At 38.6% G+C, this 16,411-nt stretch overlaps 1 protein-coding gene across 1 annotated transcript; it reads left to right on the forward strand.

Moving 5' to 3' along the window:
- Nucleotides 1-3,413: 3,413 nt before the first annotated feature.
- On the forward strand, nt 3,414-6,520 carry LOC122652966 (cation/H(+) antiporter 15-like). Its single transcript, XM_043846856.1, has 3 exons — nt 3,414-3,644; nt 3,734-4,702; nt 5,417-6,520. The coding sequence occupies exons 1-3, from the start codon at nt 3,414-3,416 to the stop codon at nt 6,518-6,520; spliced, it is 2,304 nt and encodes a 767-aa protein (XP_043702791.1).
- The last annotated feature ends 9,891 nt before the right edge of the window (nt 6,521-16,411 follow it).

The raw sequence follows: 16,411 nt of genomic DNA on the forward strand, positions 1-16,411 counted from the left end.
TTTCTTGCTCTTTGGCTAAGGCCAAGTATCGATCAATGGCCATGACGACCTACAAGCTCCTCTGGTTGATTGCTTTGTTACGTGATTTGGGTGTTTCAACAACTCAACCCACTCTCTTTTGTGACAACCAGACAACACTTCTTCACATTGCTGCCAGTCCCATCTTCCATGAGCTTACCAAACACATCGAGATTGACTATAACGTTGTTCGTGAATGTAAATCGGTGATGGGCCTGAGGCCCAACTGGTCCGCCCACATGGGGCAGGCCGGCTGAGCCAAAAATGAGAGAGAGAGAGAGAGGGACGGTCACTTAAGTGACCGATCCCTCCTCTGATTGGCCTATCCCAGGGTTTTAGCCTATATATAGATATAAGGCATAAACCCTAGGGGTGTATTAATTAATTAGATCTCTCCCTCTCTTTCAAGTTCTGCGTTTCCTAGGGTTTCCATCGTTGCCTAGGGTTTTGTGGTGTGGAATTCTCTGTGGAAAAGCCTGTAGAGATCGCGTTGTGCTCGTAACTGCAAGCCACCTTCGATCGTCCCTTCTGCTACGATCCCATTCGGTTCAAATAATCCCTAAACCTCTATGATTAATGGAATGCTAATATGCTAACAGTGGTATCAGAGCCTATTGCGAATACTTCATCAAGAAACGGAGAAACATGCTTCTCCTCCTCATGTGAATTCCATTTCTTTTTAGAATCCATGCGTACTCAATTCTTAATACCTAACGCCAAAATGCCATTGCTATCCTAAAACGATACAAAGAAAGAGGTTCAAATGAGATTGAATGGTTAGACCTTAACGTGGATCTGCTATTAACAAATTTGCAAAACTCTACTAACCAGGATCAAACTCAACGGTAGATTAATCTTCACCTTTGTGCTCCACGTTGCAACGGTGCAGAGTCATCGGAGTTGGTCGCAGTCAGTTTCGCAGTTCGAAGATCGCCGGATTGGAGAGTGGAGCTCCTTGTAGATTGCCGAAGATGACAAGAAGATGTGTATGCAAGTCGCCAGAGAAGAAAAAGGTGAGATGGAGAAAGATGGGGTTGTTGAGGAGATGGATTTGGTTTTGGTAATGTAAGGGTTAAAGAGTAAAACTACACTAATGACAGGTAATATGGCCATTAATGAATGTTTTGCATCAACTAACGGTTTCAACTTAACGGACTGGGGTTACTTGTAAGCTCCACCATAATTCAGGGGTGGTCCATGTAATTGTTTAAACAACGAGGGCTGCTTGGAATTTGCCCAAACTACAGGAGAGGTATATGTAATTTGCTCCTAAAAAAGTTGGTCGACACCCTACATTTGTTGACTCTTTTACAATAAGCACTTGATGTAAGGTCCTTGGAGACCTAGGAGCAAGGTTCGTAGTCCAGTATCGGACTCAGGATCGGTCAGGGCCAATACAGATTTGATATCAATCCGGATCGGTCAAAATCATGTGAGATTGGCCATAAATGACCAAAATCAAGGTTTTATGGGTTCGGTTATTGTATTGGTCAAAAAAATATAAAAAAATAAAAAAACAATTCTAAAAAACGATAATCACTGTTTTTAGGGCTTCTCTAATCCCTAATTTCCTATTGAGCTTATATAATCCCTATTTTTGTGTTGAGCTTATCTTTTTCACCTCCTCAACCTCACCCACTACCGCCATTATCGCCGTTATCTAAAATAAATCCAGGTTTAATTCTTAATAAAAAAACTGTAAGATCCCTCCACAGTAAGATCACTCCCTTTTCTCTCGCGCATTTGAAGCTTCCAAATTTCTAAATCAGTGCGTGAAAGGCTAGGTCGAAAAAGAATTGAAAATTTTGGGTTTTCCTAACCTCGTTAACCCCTCCAATTTGCTGCCCACTCTAGTTCCTCACATAGGAGTGGAAATGATCACCCTACCCCCTGCTCGAACACACTGCCCAAGGTGGGGTAGGGTGGTCATTTCTGCTCCTATGTGAGGAATTGGAGGAAATTGGAGCGAGCAGCGAATTGGAGGTGATAATTATTCCCTTAAGTAGATCTATACATGGAATGAAATATTCCCTTGCTCGATTCCTCATTAAAAAAGGGTAAGATTCTCACCCCCACCCCTTTTTTCTCGCAGATTTGAGGCTCCCAAATTTGTGAATTGCGATTTGAAAGGCTTGGGACGAAGAACGAAAGTAAAATTGTGGGTTTTAAAACTCTTCTTTGTAAGTCATGCGTATCGGATCGGATCGCCTGATTCGAACGGGTTATCGGATCCAATTACCAATTCACAAAACCTGGTCAAGATCTCTCTAATATCGGGATCGGTCTCAATGGATAACATTCCAATCCGGCCGATATCGCCCGATGTGATCCGATCCGAGATTAAAAACCATGCCTAAGGAGGGAATCAAATTTAATCAGAGGTGTATCAAAAAAAAAAAAAAAAATCGTTGTACAGCTGTCTACATCCAGTGTAGCTAGCCAAGCCTTTTTCTTTGGAACTTTCTTTAGGGGTTTCATTGTAAATATTGTTGTAGGCATAGTTAGCAAAAATGGGAAAAAAAAAAAAAAAAAAACGGAGTCTTAGGTTTTAAACGGTAAAAAATTGCAAATGGGTGGCCAAATAAAACGATCAAAAAAATAGAGAACGGTAAAAAAACGGAAAATGGACGATATAGGTTTTAAACGTTTATATTTCAAAAAATAGAACAAAAAAAACAGCACTATTCTCATATAAATTGAGGATTTTTTATTTTAAATACATGCTTCTATTTTTTGATATTCGTGCATTGACCTTGAGTTGAAGATGATATCATAAAAATTGTAACATTTCGAGTCATGTTTACGTCGGTGAAAGAATCAGGCCAATCAAAGTTCGATAGAGAGAGACATGGTCTGTTAAATCCATGGTCTTAAAAAATGCCGAAAAAAGGGAACATATTTTAACACGTTTAAAATTGAAATGCTTACTGTTTGCTGTTTTTTACCATACATTTGAAAAACATACGAGAAAACATGTTTAAAACAGTAATATACAGTAACATTTTTTAAACGGAGTTTGAACGCGTAGTTGCAGGTGAGCTAGAAAGACTGCATGAGTATAGAGTTGCCTAAAAATAGAACCTTTTCTTTGCGATTGCTGTCATATTAGTTTTCCATTTGACTTGGTCAACAGTTATTACCAAAACCAATTTCTATCTGTTTCCTCTCTTTCATCCCTTCATACTCCCAAGGCGGTTTTGATTTGTTTTCCCTTCCTCCAGTGGCTTGGCTGCCGGTACCACCCAAGCTCTTGGCCGGAGAACTCTTTGAACTCATCATCCCTTACCTGTGTTAGTCCCCTTACCTCCCTCTCCTTCTCCGTCTCTCTATTCCTCTCGCTCTCTCCCTGGAGACTGGAAGGAGGAGGGGGAGGGGGTTGCAGCATGGGCACAAGAATGATGGAACCAGAGGAGTTCTGGGACTTCTCGGACTACATAGGGAACACAACCAAGCAGACCTGCCTCTCCAATAAGACAACTTCAGGTGGCATCTTTCTTGGTTATTCCCAACTTGGTTACTATTTACCTCTTCTCATACTTCAAATGTCCCTTGCTTCCTTTACCATCTTATTCACCTCTATTGCTCTCAAGCCTCTTGGCCAACCCCTCATGGTTGCCCAAATCTTGGTAATTAATTTTAATTCTTCTTTCTCTCTCTCCCCCATTATCAAAACAAGTAAAACTATTAATTTAACTCTTCTTTCTTTATGATCCAGGGTGGTTTCCTGCTAGGTCCTTCTTTTTTGGGGCAGAGCAAGATGATAGCAAGAGCATTATTTCCATTAGAGAGCTTCTTATTGTTGGATGTAGTTTCAGTAATGGCTATAATGTTCTATTTCTTCTTGATTGGAGTATATATGGACACATGGATAGTAAGAAAGATTGGAAAGAAAGCTTATGCAATAGGAATTTCAGCTGACTTTGGTTCCACCATTCTATCTTGGATTGGTTTTTATGTTATATATGACACCATTACAGACGAGTCATTAAGATTCTCAATTGGGTTTCTATCGAGAGCACAAACTCTCTTTACATTTCCTGTCATTGCTCGATATCTCTTCGAACTCAATATCTTAAATTCAGAATTTGGTGCTGTTGCATTGTCTTCATCAATTGCGGGTGGTGTATTAAGCATTTTATACCAATTGTGGCGTAACAATGAATTTGTAATTAGTGTAAAAGCAGTTTTCAAAGCAATTGGTTTTATGTTGGGTATCATCTTTGTGGTACAACCAGTGGCATTGTGGATGATTAAGAGGAATAAGGAAGGGAATACAGCTTCAATTTGTTCCATTTTCATGGCAGTACTAGTGTCTGGATTGGTGGGTTATTTCATTGGATTTCATATAGCATGGGGTCCTTTTGTTCTTGGACTAGCTATACCTCCTGGACCACCTTTAGGAGCAGAACTAGTACAAAGGCTTGAAATCATCGTTTCATGGATTCTTATGCCAATCTACTTCCTCAAAATTGGTTTAGCAATAAATCTTTATATCATGCAATGGGAACATATTAAGAATATTGGAATGGTAATCTTTTTTGGATGCTTTGGGAAATCTAGTGCAGCTTTCATAGCTGGCCTCTCTTGCAAGTTACCCTGGTTGGATGCTCTCTCCATTAGCCTCGTCATCAATGTCAAAGGTGTTCTTGAGCTCACAATTGTTAAAGGACTTAGGAGAAACAAGGTACAATATTAAACTACTACATATATATCTCTATTTTATTTATGTTTGGGATTTTCTTGATGACACACCTTAAGGTGTTAAATAATTGATAATTTTACTTTTTTGCCCTTTTAGTATTTACATATATTTTTTTTCATTTAAGGATAATAGAGTCATTTCACATGTTTACAAAAAAAAAACGTATGACAATGATATTTTTTTTTATAATAACATAATGATCTGTCAATTTCAACTTGGTTTTGAAAACCCTTTTATACCCTTAAATAATTAATTCTTAAGAATAAGATATGTGACAATGAAAAGAATAGTTTTTCTTATTGACACCTCTCAAGGTGACAATTAATTTGTAACCTTACTTTTTACTTGCATACATTTTTTTTTTTTCAATAAATGTATACATTGTCATTTTACATGTGTACTGGAAATATGTGTATGACAATGACATCTTTTGATAATGACATAATGCCATGTCACTTTGGAATTATTTTTGAAAACCCTTTTAATTATATCCCTAACTTGATGAACTTATGGGAATACGATAATAAGCAATTAAAATAAGGTATCAAGTTCTAAATACATCTATAGAAGTGTCAATCATACATTTCTTGTTCGGTTCACTTATTTATTTTTTTTTTTTTTTTTTTTTGATTGATTACAAGTGCAACTAATCATCAAAAACTTTTTTTTGCTTTTTTTTTTTAAAAATATGTGCAGCGATTAAACTATGAAACCTTTGTAATGACATGCACATCCATGTTGATCTCAACAATGATGATCACAATCCTACTAAAAGCTATCTATAATCCTTCAAGGAGGTATCTTGTTTACAAAAGAAGAACTATTATGGACACCGGACCCAAAGATGAACTTAGACTGCTGATGTGCATCCACAGAGAAGAAAGTGTCCCCTCCCTGATCAACATTATTGAAGCCTGCAATCATAACCAACATAGTCCCATTGCCACCTACATTCTCCATTTGGAAGATCTTGTTGGTCGTGCAACGCCATTATTTATCTCTCACAAATCATCTATATATATTTCTTCCAAGCATCAAGTCTCTAAAAGCATTGTTAAAGCTTTTGCACAGTATGAGGAGAACAATAAAGATACAATTACTGTAAGTACCTTCACAGCTATCACTCCAGCTACTGCCATGCATGATGAAGTCTGCAAATTAGCACTTGAGAGGAGAGCTTCCCTAGTAATTCTTCCCTTTCAAATGGGCTCTAGAACTATGAACCTAAGAAAAGTCCTTGATAATGCACCTTGCTCAGTTGCAATCCTTGTTGAAAGGGGACATTGGAGCAATTCTAGGGCGGCTGCATACACATTAGCAAGTTGGTCTTCATTTCGTGTTGTTGTGTTGTTCTTGGGTGGCCCTGATGATAGGGAAGCTTTAGCCCTTGGGGCTAGAATGTTTGGAAATCCAAAGGTTTGTCTATTGGTAATCAGAATCCTTTCAAACCATGTTGAATTCAATGACAAAGGGGGAGAAATGAATCTTGATGATGATATGATTAGTACAGTAAAGTATAATATGGTTGATAATGATCGATTCAAATACATTGAGCAAACAGTGAAGGATGGAACAGAGACTCTTCGTGTAATTCAGTTGATGCAGGATGATTATCAACTCATTATTATAGGGAGACACCCTGATAGAGATTCACCAGCTACGACAGGACTTGTAGAGTGGAATCAGTATAAGGAATTAGGAACGATTGGGGACTTATTGGCTTCCCCAGATTTTAAGAGTGAGGCCATGATCTTGGTGGTACAACAACATGCCACTAAAAAAGACACTCATAATCAATAGACACTAGAAAAGGTCTACTTATCATATTTTATGTGAAAACAAAAAAAGAGAAGAGAATAATGGTTATGAAGAAACTCACTCACTAATACTGTGTGGAGTAGTGTATGAATTCTATTTCTAGTGATATGAGGTTTGGGGTCTTTTTGGTATTATTTTTCATTTTCATTTTCTGACAATTTTTTTTTTTTATTTTTTTATTGTGTTTGGTATCATTTTGAAACTTATTTTTATTTAAATAAACAAAAACACCCCAAAAATGATAATAGACTACCATGGATTATGGGCAAAAACCATTTTTTTTGTCAATTTTTTGCCGAACTTAAGTTGGAAGTGCTTCTAACGGTACTTTTCGAGGGTAAAATGGTAAAACAACTTTTATTTTAGAAAACCTACGTGTTACCTCCCTCATTCCATAGCTTTTTGCCTCTCAAACTCATTCCACCGCTCTTCACTCACAAACTCTCATCCCGCGGCTCTCTCCCTCTCTTGTTCCCTCATCTTGCGGCTCATTATTTCGGTGATCTGCAACTCCCTTCAGGTAACTCTATCTATTTCTCTCTCTCATTATTTCCTTTGGCTGTAGAAGGGAAAACACAGCAAACGGTGGCTGCAGTCCCAAATCCGATTTTCATTTGAAATGTATCAACCAGAATTTCCAGAAAGTAACACTATGCTCAGATTTATAATTCCCCTCAACTCATTTCGGGTGGCATGGGAAGAAGAAAAGAAAATCGGGAATTACAAAAATTGGGAAAGGAGATTCATATAGAGAGACAATGGAAAGCGTAAGAATCAAGTCAAAACAGGGGGAGGAAAATCTTTTCAGGAATCATCAAGGAAGACATACCCACCAGCATTGCATTTATCTATTTGTTGCCCATTCTAGCCATTCGAATGGATCGACAAGTGCTTGCGGTCCAGACCCGGAGATAAGAGATCAGAGAAAGTGGAGGTTAGACTAGAGGAATGAAAAGGAAATGAAGAAGAAGAAGAAGATGGTTAATTAAAGAAAGAAGATAAAAAAGGAGTTTGTTCAAATCCATTCTCCATATAGTAAGAGCTTGTAATGTAATATGATAACAATTTATGAGAAGAGGAAGGAAAGCTACCGCAAGTGCTCATCTGGGTTGTCATCAGTTCATTATTTATAACATGTTCAATGTTGGTGCCTACAACAAAATAGAGAAGATGAGATTGAGAAAAAATTTCATTGAAGTGAAGTAAAATTTGAACTCTGTAATCGTAACCAAGAAAAATTCTGTAACTAATTCAAAAACATATAAATCAAATTGAGTGGAGTTCAATAGTTCTTTTCTTCCTCATATAATAAACAGTGGGGCTCACACTGACATTTCTCTCATATATTATGATCATGTGGGTCCTATGTAAGTCCCCATATAGATGATACCATTTTCCAACCTCTCATTGGTTGTAGTGTGCAGATTCCTTTTAAAGTTCTAAATTAATTCCTTTTAGGAGAAGAATCCCCATCCCTCACGGTTTAGATTTCATTTTGGGAAAGAAGATGGGTGATGGGAGAATTTCTTCACCTACAACTAAAATATATATGGGCTATTGAGAGAAGGATCATTGGAGATGATCCACCTTCCTTTCTTGGCCTATTATCACATGTGATTTACATGTGATATGGACTGTTCTATCTATGGCAACCAAATATTGATCGGCTGTGGTGGTTATAGCTTTGTATCTCTTTGTATCACCCAATATCGTGTCCTTGTTCAAGAGATCTAGAATCTCATTATGTACCTTGTATATATATCCCTATGGGCTTCATGAATAAACTAAGGGAATATTATTCACTCTAATATGGTATCAAGAGCTAGAAAAGCTCCACCAAGCTCATCTTAACTTTTTTTTTCTTTTCTTTCCTCTATTCTTCTCTTCTTCGTTCATGGAGCATGAGAATAGCACCGCCTCTCATGGTGCTCCCCTTGGCACAACCACTTCGTTCATGGAGCATAAAATGCCCTCATGTGTTTTTCAAATACTCCAGGAGACATACCCTTTGTCATGGCATCACACACATTTGCAGTAGTGTCCACTTTGGAGATACTCACGTCGTCCTGGTGGATAATCTCTCTGATGAGGTGATACTTCCTCTACACGTGTTTGTTCCTCTGATGAGCCTTAGGCTCCTTAGTTTGACAATGGCCCCTTTATTGTCACATAGCAGGGGAATGGGGCCATTGACAAGGTCAGGGACAACCTCCAAATCTAATAGGAACTTCCTCAGCCAAACACCTTCTTTTGCTACATCGCAAGCCGCAAGGTATTCTGCTTCGGTAGTGGAATCGACTGTAGATTTGTATTTTGCACTCCGCCATACAATGGCACCTCCACCCATTAGATATACCATCCCAGACATGGATTTTTTATCATCCTTGTCAGTTTGAAAATCCGAGTCTGTGTAACTCAAAACTGACAATTAATCAGATCCTAAACCAAGAAATAATCCTTAGTCCTTCTCAGGTACTTGAGGATATTCTTGACAGCAATCCAATGCTCTCATCCAAGGTTAGACTGGTAACGACTCACAATAGCTGCTGCATAGCAAATGTCCGGCCTTGTACACAACATAGCGTACATAAGACTCCCTACTGCAGAGGCATAGGGAATCTTCTTCATCTCTTCAATATCCGTCTGAGACGGAGGATATTGAGATATGGAAAGACTGACTCCATATCGAAAAGGGACACTTCTTCGTTTGGAGTTCTCCATGCTAAATCTAATAAGGACTTTGTCTATATAGGTAGCCTGTGACAAACCTTACATCCGTCTCTGGCGATCTCTTACGAGTTTGATCCCAAGGATATAGCAGAGCTTCACTAAGGTCTTTCATCGAGAAAGCTGTGGACAACCACTGTTTCACCAATAAAACAAACCCTACATCGTTACCCATCAGTAATATGTCATCTACGTATAAAACAAGAAAACATACTACACTCCCACTGATCTTCTTGTAAACACATGCTTCATCCATGTTTTGACCAAAACCAAATGATTTGATTGATTGATCAAACCTGATGTTTCAGCTCTTGGAAGTCTGCTTTAGTCCATAAATGGACCTCTGTAATTTGCATACATTTCTTTCTTCCTCCAAGGAAGAGAACCCCTTTAGCTGTTCCATGTAAATTTCTTCTTAAAGAAATCCATTTAGAAATGGAGTTTGCACATCCATCTGCCAGATCTCATAATCAAAGTATGCGGAGATTGCCAAAAAAATCCTGATGGACCTCATCATCGCCATTGGTGAAAAATTTTCCTTATAATCTATACCCTCTTTCTGAATATAGCCCTTTGCCACCAGTCTCGCTTTGAATCTTTCGACTTTTTCATCCACGTTCTTCTTCCTTTTGAAGATCCATTTACATCCAATCGGCTTAACACCAAGTGGTGGATCGACTAGAGTCCAGACATTGTTGGAGTGCATCGAATCAATTTCAGAGCGCATTGCCTCTAGCCATCTAGTGGCATCAACATTCTTAAGAGCCTCAGAGTATGTTATCAGATCAACATCCGATTCAACCGACACCATGTGGAACTCTTCCACTGTTTTCTCTTCTTCGGTGAGAAGAGTAAACCTAGTGGGTGGTCTAATAGTCCTCCCATTGCGTCGAGGTTTTTGAGGTGTTAAATTTTTAGTGGGTATGTCGATTGGTCTCACTTCTGGAAGTGAAGTTTCTAAGTTATCCAATAACTCCTCAATGACTACAAGTTCAGACTTCTTGGTCAACATTTCTTCCTCCAAAAAAGTAACATGTTTGCCAACAATAATCTTTTGGTCAATTGGGTTATAGAAATAGTAACCTATCGTGCCTTTAGGATAGGCTAAGAAAAAACATCTCGAAGTCCTGGATTCTAACTTGTCTGTCTGTTGCTTTCGCACATGTGCTATGCAACCCCATACCCTAAAGTGTTGTATGTTGGGCTTACGCCCTTTCCACAACTCAAAGGGTGTCTTAGCTACAAACTTAGTTGGAAACCTATTCAAGATATAGATAGTCGTTTCTAAGGTGAATCCCTAAAAAGAAAGAGATAGTTCACTATAAGTGAGCATCGTCCGGACCATATCCAATAAAGTCCTATTGCATCGTTCGGATACACCATTTTGTTATGGTGTTCTTGGATTAGTTAATTGATTAACTATCCCTTGTGAAGTGAGATATTTCTTAAATTCATCCGATAGATACTCCCCTCCACGATCTGATCATAAGGACTTGATGCGTTTATCGAGCTATCTTTCGATTTTGGCTTAAAATTCTTCGAATTTATCAAAGGTGTTCAATTTTCTACGCATCAAGTAGATATAACCATATCTAGAGTAGTCATCGGTGAATGTTATGAAATACTCAAATCCATACTTTGTATATTTCTAGGTCCATACACATCAGTATGTATCAACTCTAACAGATCTGTGCCTCTAGTACCTTTATTGCTAAAGGGTTTCTTGGTTATCTTGCCCTGAAGGCATGACTCACAGGTAGGGAATGGTTCCACCCTCAGACTCTCTAAAGTCCCATCCCTTACCAATTTACTGATTCGGTCCAAGTTAATGTGACATAATCTTAGATGCCATAGATACGTTGAGTTCACTGGAGCTGCTTTCTGTTTCAAATCAACATTCGTTCTAATAGGACAATCCAGGAAATACAATCCACTTTGCAAATATCCAGAGGCTACAAAAGAATCATTAAAACGAATAACTAATTTAGAAATAAAGGAAAAACTATATCCATCCAAAACAAGTTTTAAAATGATATAATCTTTCTCTTAGAAGAGGGTACATAGTAAAAATCCTTTAAAACTAAATTAACGAACTAAAATTTAAAGTAAAAGTCCCAACAACCATCACCATGGCTTGGCTCAGTGCCCATCCGAAGACGCACCTCATTTCTTTTCGTTTTCTTCTCCTTGAACCCCGCAATACATTACAAATATGAACAATTGGAACCACTATCAACCAACCAAGAATTGGTCGGTTCAAAGGACAAATTAGACTCATAAAGAACGTAAACATCACATGTACCTTCTTTAGCAGCCTCTGTGTCGTCTGGCTTCTTGTCTTTCACAATGGCCAGGAATGCACGACAGTGTCTTTTTCAGTGACCCTCTTTCTTGCAATAAAAGCACTTGCCTTTAGCTTTTTTATTGCCAGACTTCATACCCTTGGGTTTCAAGGCTTTACCCATATTTCCCTTTTTTTCTTCTTCCCATTTGAAGAAAGTTTCACATCAATAGCATGAACCTCAGCCTTATCTTTTTTCAAGGTGGTTTTCGGTTCTACCAGTGCATTAGCGATCTCGGTGAGCTCCAGTTCCTTATCTGACATCTTGTAAGACATCTTAAAAGATGCATAGGCAGAAGTGAGTGATGCCCCATCAATCTTGTACCGCAGATCAAACCTGATCCCCATGGATTTCAGTTTCTCAAATAGATCAATCATTTTCATGACAATGGTCCATCACTGAAGTCCCTTGGGACATCTTATAGTTATGGATCTCACTCACTACAGCAGAGTGTGCATGTGCAATTCAGCAAGCTCATCCATTTTACCCCTTGAGGTACGTATATCATTGACTGAGTCCAATACTGATTTTTCCAATGATTCTAGGATGTAAAGTGATGCCTTGGAGTCCCTCTTAAGGAAAGCCTACATCTCCTCATATACCTCAAAATCTTTTGGGTCGGGTTGAGGAGGAACTTGTTCATCAAGAACCTGTAAAGACTTACGTAATTAGGAGCAATTTAATACCCGGTATTAATCAATAGGGGTGTCAATAAAGCCCGCGGCCCGAATCCGCCGGGCAGGCCCGGACGACCACTCGATTTTTTCAACCCGAAAGGGCGGGTTAGGGTTTAGAAATAGCTTGACCCTGGCGAGGTCAGGTCGGACTCGGGTTTAGGCCTCGGTTGAGTCGGCCCGGCCCGACCCGTCTGAATTGTTTATAAGTATATATATATACTTTTATATATACAATATATAGATATATAGATATTTATAAATATTATATTCTTCTTTATACTAACAAAAATAATAAAAAAAACTCAAAACCCTTGAAACCTAAAAGCGATGCACATTTCGCTCTTTCCCTTCTCTTTCCCCGCATCCGCCGTCCCCAAACCCTATCTCTTTCCCTTCCAAATCCCATCTCTTTTCCCTCGTGATGTCGGATTAGCCGCGATTCACATTTCACTCTTTCCTCTCTTTCCCTTTACGATGCTTTTGTCTCCAAACCCCATCTCTTTCCCTCTGCGATGTCGGATTAGCCTCATCTATCGTTCGGTTTGGACTTTGGAGGAGAAGGCTGATGAGAGTCTCCAAAACCCATCTCTTTCCCTCTGCAATGTCTGGATTAGCCTCATCTATCGCTCTCTTTTGGACTTTGGAGGAGAAGGGTGACAAGGAGAGGCTGTAAGGCGAGTTTCGACCCATTAGGTATGTCCGATTGTTCTTCTTGTTCGTATCTTGCTCTTGGTTACTGTCTCTCGCTCTTTTCTCTTTACTCTTTCACCTCTTTTTTTTTTTTTTCTTTTCTTTGGGTCGAACCCTAGAAGGGGTTAATCGAGTTTCGAGAGGACCGTTATACGCCTATAAATTTACTTGATTTAGACTTCAATTTGTAACTTTTTTTGCGCTGTTTGGTTCGTGTTCTTCCCCATTTAACTATGGAAGTAGAAAGAGTAAATCTTCATCGAGAAAAGGAAGTGTGGTGGTCATTGCTTCACAAAGATCTTTTCGATTTAATTTCGGAGATGTTATGTCTTGCCGTCCGATTCAAGTCGGCTGCGTTTGCAGTTCTGGAGATCGATTTTGCCTCCTTTCCATCTCTCGGTGATCTTGCAAAACGGGGGTGGTGGGCGTTTTCATTTGAGAATCGGCAGTGGTTATTTTTTTTTTTTTTTTTTTTTTAAGTCAAATGGGTGGGTTGTATTAACGGATGAATAGCTATTTGTTTGAGGAATCAATGGCAAAATTTTCCAAAATATCCAAAACGTATCTCAGAAGAGGTGAATGATGCTTGAGATCGAGAATTTTGCATGCCTTTTCCAACCCTTTGGCATCATTTGTTGCCTACCACTTGTGTTATAGTTTATGCTGATTCTTAATAGTTTTTAGATAGCTAAATATATTGTATGAAAGGGATAGTGAAAATTATTACGGTTAAGCGATAAGGAAAATCATTACAGTTCGTAGTCTTTGAAACCTCAAAATTTAGCTCTAGATCAAGTGATCAAGATATTTTCTGAAGTGGCTCACCAACTGAATGCATACATATAAATATAGAGTCATGGTAATGTTCATGAAGCTCATAACCTACAGTTTTGATTATTGAATAAGATTGGCTTTGCCTTCTTCTAATCTCGTGTGATTGAGAATATTGTTGTGAGATCGAGGATCGTGGGATTCCAATCTAGTTCCGGGAGAGATGCTTGGTCTATATCCTTTTACTTCTCTTCCATTCTTCTTCATTCTGTTCACCATCAAATCTGGTCAGTGTTTTGTTTTCTATTCTCTTCTTGTGAATACCCTACTTGTTGCAATTTCAATTTCTCCATTGATTACATCGTGATTCCAAGTCGATTTCCAGTTCTACTCTATTTTAAAATCAGATTTGATTTTTACATTTCAAATTACTATCTTCATATTATTTGCTGAAAACTGTTGGTGTTTTTGATGCACTTTTAATTACTGTTTGAACCCATTAAGATCGGCTATTAGTAGTCAATTCTAGAATTCTATTTTAAAGAATCCTATGCCTAATATTTTTATTATGAATTTTTATAGATGTATGTGAATTATTTTATTTAAATTTACAAGTCCCTCTCTCCCTTTCTCTTCTTCCCCTCTTATTCTTCTTCTTTAAAGAATTTCTCGGTTTTTTAGATATATTCTTTGATATATATCAATCGGGTCAAACAGGGGTCAAGACAGGTCAATCGGGCCAACCCAGCCTGCCCGGCTATCGAGGTGGTCAGGCTGGGCCGGGCCGGCTAGGAAAACACTGACGGGGTGGTCGGGTTGAGGGTTTCTTGACCACTGCCGGGTTGGGTCGGGTCAGCGTTTAGGTTAAGGGCTCTAGGGTCAAGGTCGGGGTTTAGCGGGCCCGGCCAACTGACCCATTGACACCCTATTAATCAACATAGTTTGTACCACTTAATTTGTATTCGATAATAAGCGCTAGGTTAGAATTAACGCAACGATTGAATTAAAATCTACATATGTACAAGTAAAACACATGCATATTAACAACCATCGATAAAAAATTGAGAATACATATCAATGGTCTTTCATAATTTAGGTCTCCCTCATGACCCAAAAAATGAATTGGATACCTACAACCCTTGCATGCATAATTTACCCTGTCGAGAGTCATTATACACACCGTGGTAGTGTGGACTAATCTATCCACCTCATGGGCCTCCAATATTTTTGGCCACCTGAGTGTCATGTCCAGATCCTGTCGGCTGACATACACCCAAGTCATGCATACACCTATTACATTAGTTAGAATTATGGAATCATGAAAGATGGCCCACTGTTGCAGTGCCCTCTCACTATCCATATCCTAACGTATCTAGATAGAGATAAATATAAATAACCATTTGATAATGAGCCTGACAATGACCTGTCGACGTATGTGGGGTCATATCACACAACCTCTACATTTACCTTCAATAGGAGGCCATAGATACGTCTACTAACTTAGACTAATCCATATCATACATGTATTGTCATCAAAGAGGGTTAGCAATCAATTCTCACATACATATCATGGATGGAATCAAATAATATAATTAATCAACATTAATTATCAGGGATTATGGGATGACAGCATTTTTATTAGATGTAATTAAAAATCCCTCCCAATAAAAATTTAAATTTAATAAACTTCAAGGGTGCATCATCATGCCAAGGATATAGCTTGCTTCAACTCGATCACTTCCTTCGTCCGGTCTTCCTTCAAAGTTGGCGATCATCATCTCTATAAACTTTGAACACATGCGGATCATCATCAACATGCTCTGAGAAATCTCATATCCTCTAAAAATTACAATGGAAACCTAGGAAAAATTCTATACACTTTCTTTTCCATAATAAAGAAACCCCCATGGAGAAACCAACCCACCATTTTGGGCTGCCCATGGGGTGGAGAACATTTGTTTATAAAAAAGACAGTGAGAGAAAGAGAAAGAGAGAAACATCACATCCACCCATTAAACCCCATGAATTAAAATTCGTGCCATGCATAACTATCTACATTATTAGATAGTCAATCCTATAAACACATAGACAATGCAATATTATGTATGGGCCCATAAGCATATGGATCATTCTAAAAATAAAACATCACATCTCATGTGAAAACATGTACCCAAATCCACAATAAAATCAAATTTATTTCCAAGTGGGTGAAGGGAAGAATCTCTTCACCAATCATCTTCCTCCAATCCATAATACAATAAAACAAATAAAATATTCTATTTTGCATTTTTTTTTATTTTTTGGAGGGAAAAACACTACACAAACACACCAGGCATGCGATCGTACACATAGACACAGTGTCAGCGGCAAGCAACTAGGCGTGCGCGACTGCGACTGAGTAGGCTGCTCATGGCTTGAATCTTAGTCTTGGCATGCGTCTTGCAGCTTTGCATCGCACATGCGAGGTGCGAGGCCGCGGCCCTACTGCAGCTGCACACCACGCACGTGCCAGGCACAGGTAGCGGGTATGCAGAGGCAGTAGGGTGTGTGTGTAGGGAACCTAGGGTATAAATATTTTATTATTATTATTAATTATTCTGGAATAGTAGGTTTTAAACCCTATGATGGAATAAAATAAAATTCCATCATCCTACATGGACAAGGTT

This window comes from Telopea speciosissima, chromosome 1 (assembly GCF_018873765.1).
Source record: "Telopea speciosissima isolate NSW1024214 ecotype Mountain lineage chromosome 1, Tspe_v1, whole genome shotgun sequence".
In the NCBI taxonomy this organism is placed as follows: Eukaryota; Viridiplantae; Streptophyta; class Magnoliopsida; order Proteales; family Proteaceae; genus Telopea; species Telopea speciosissima.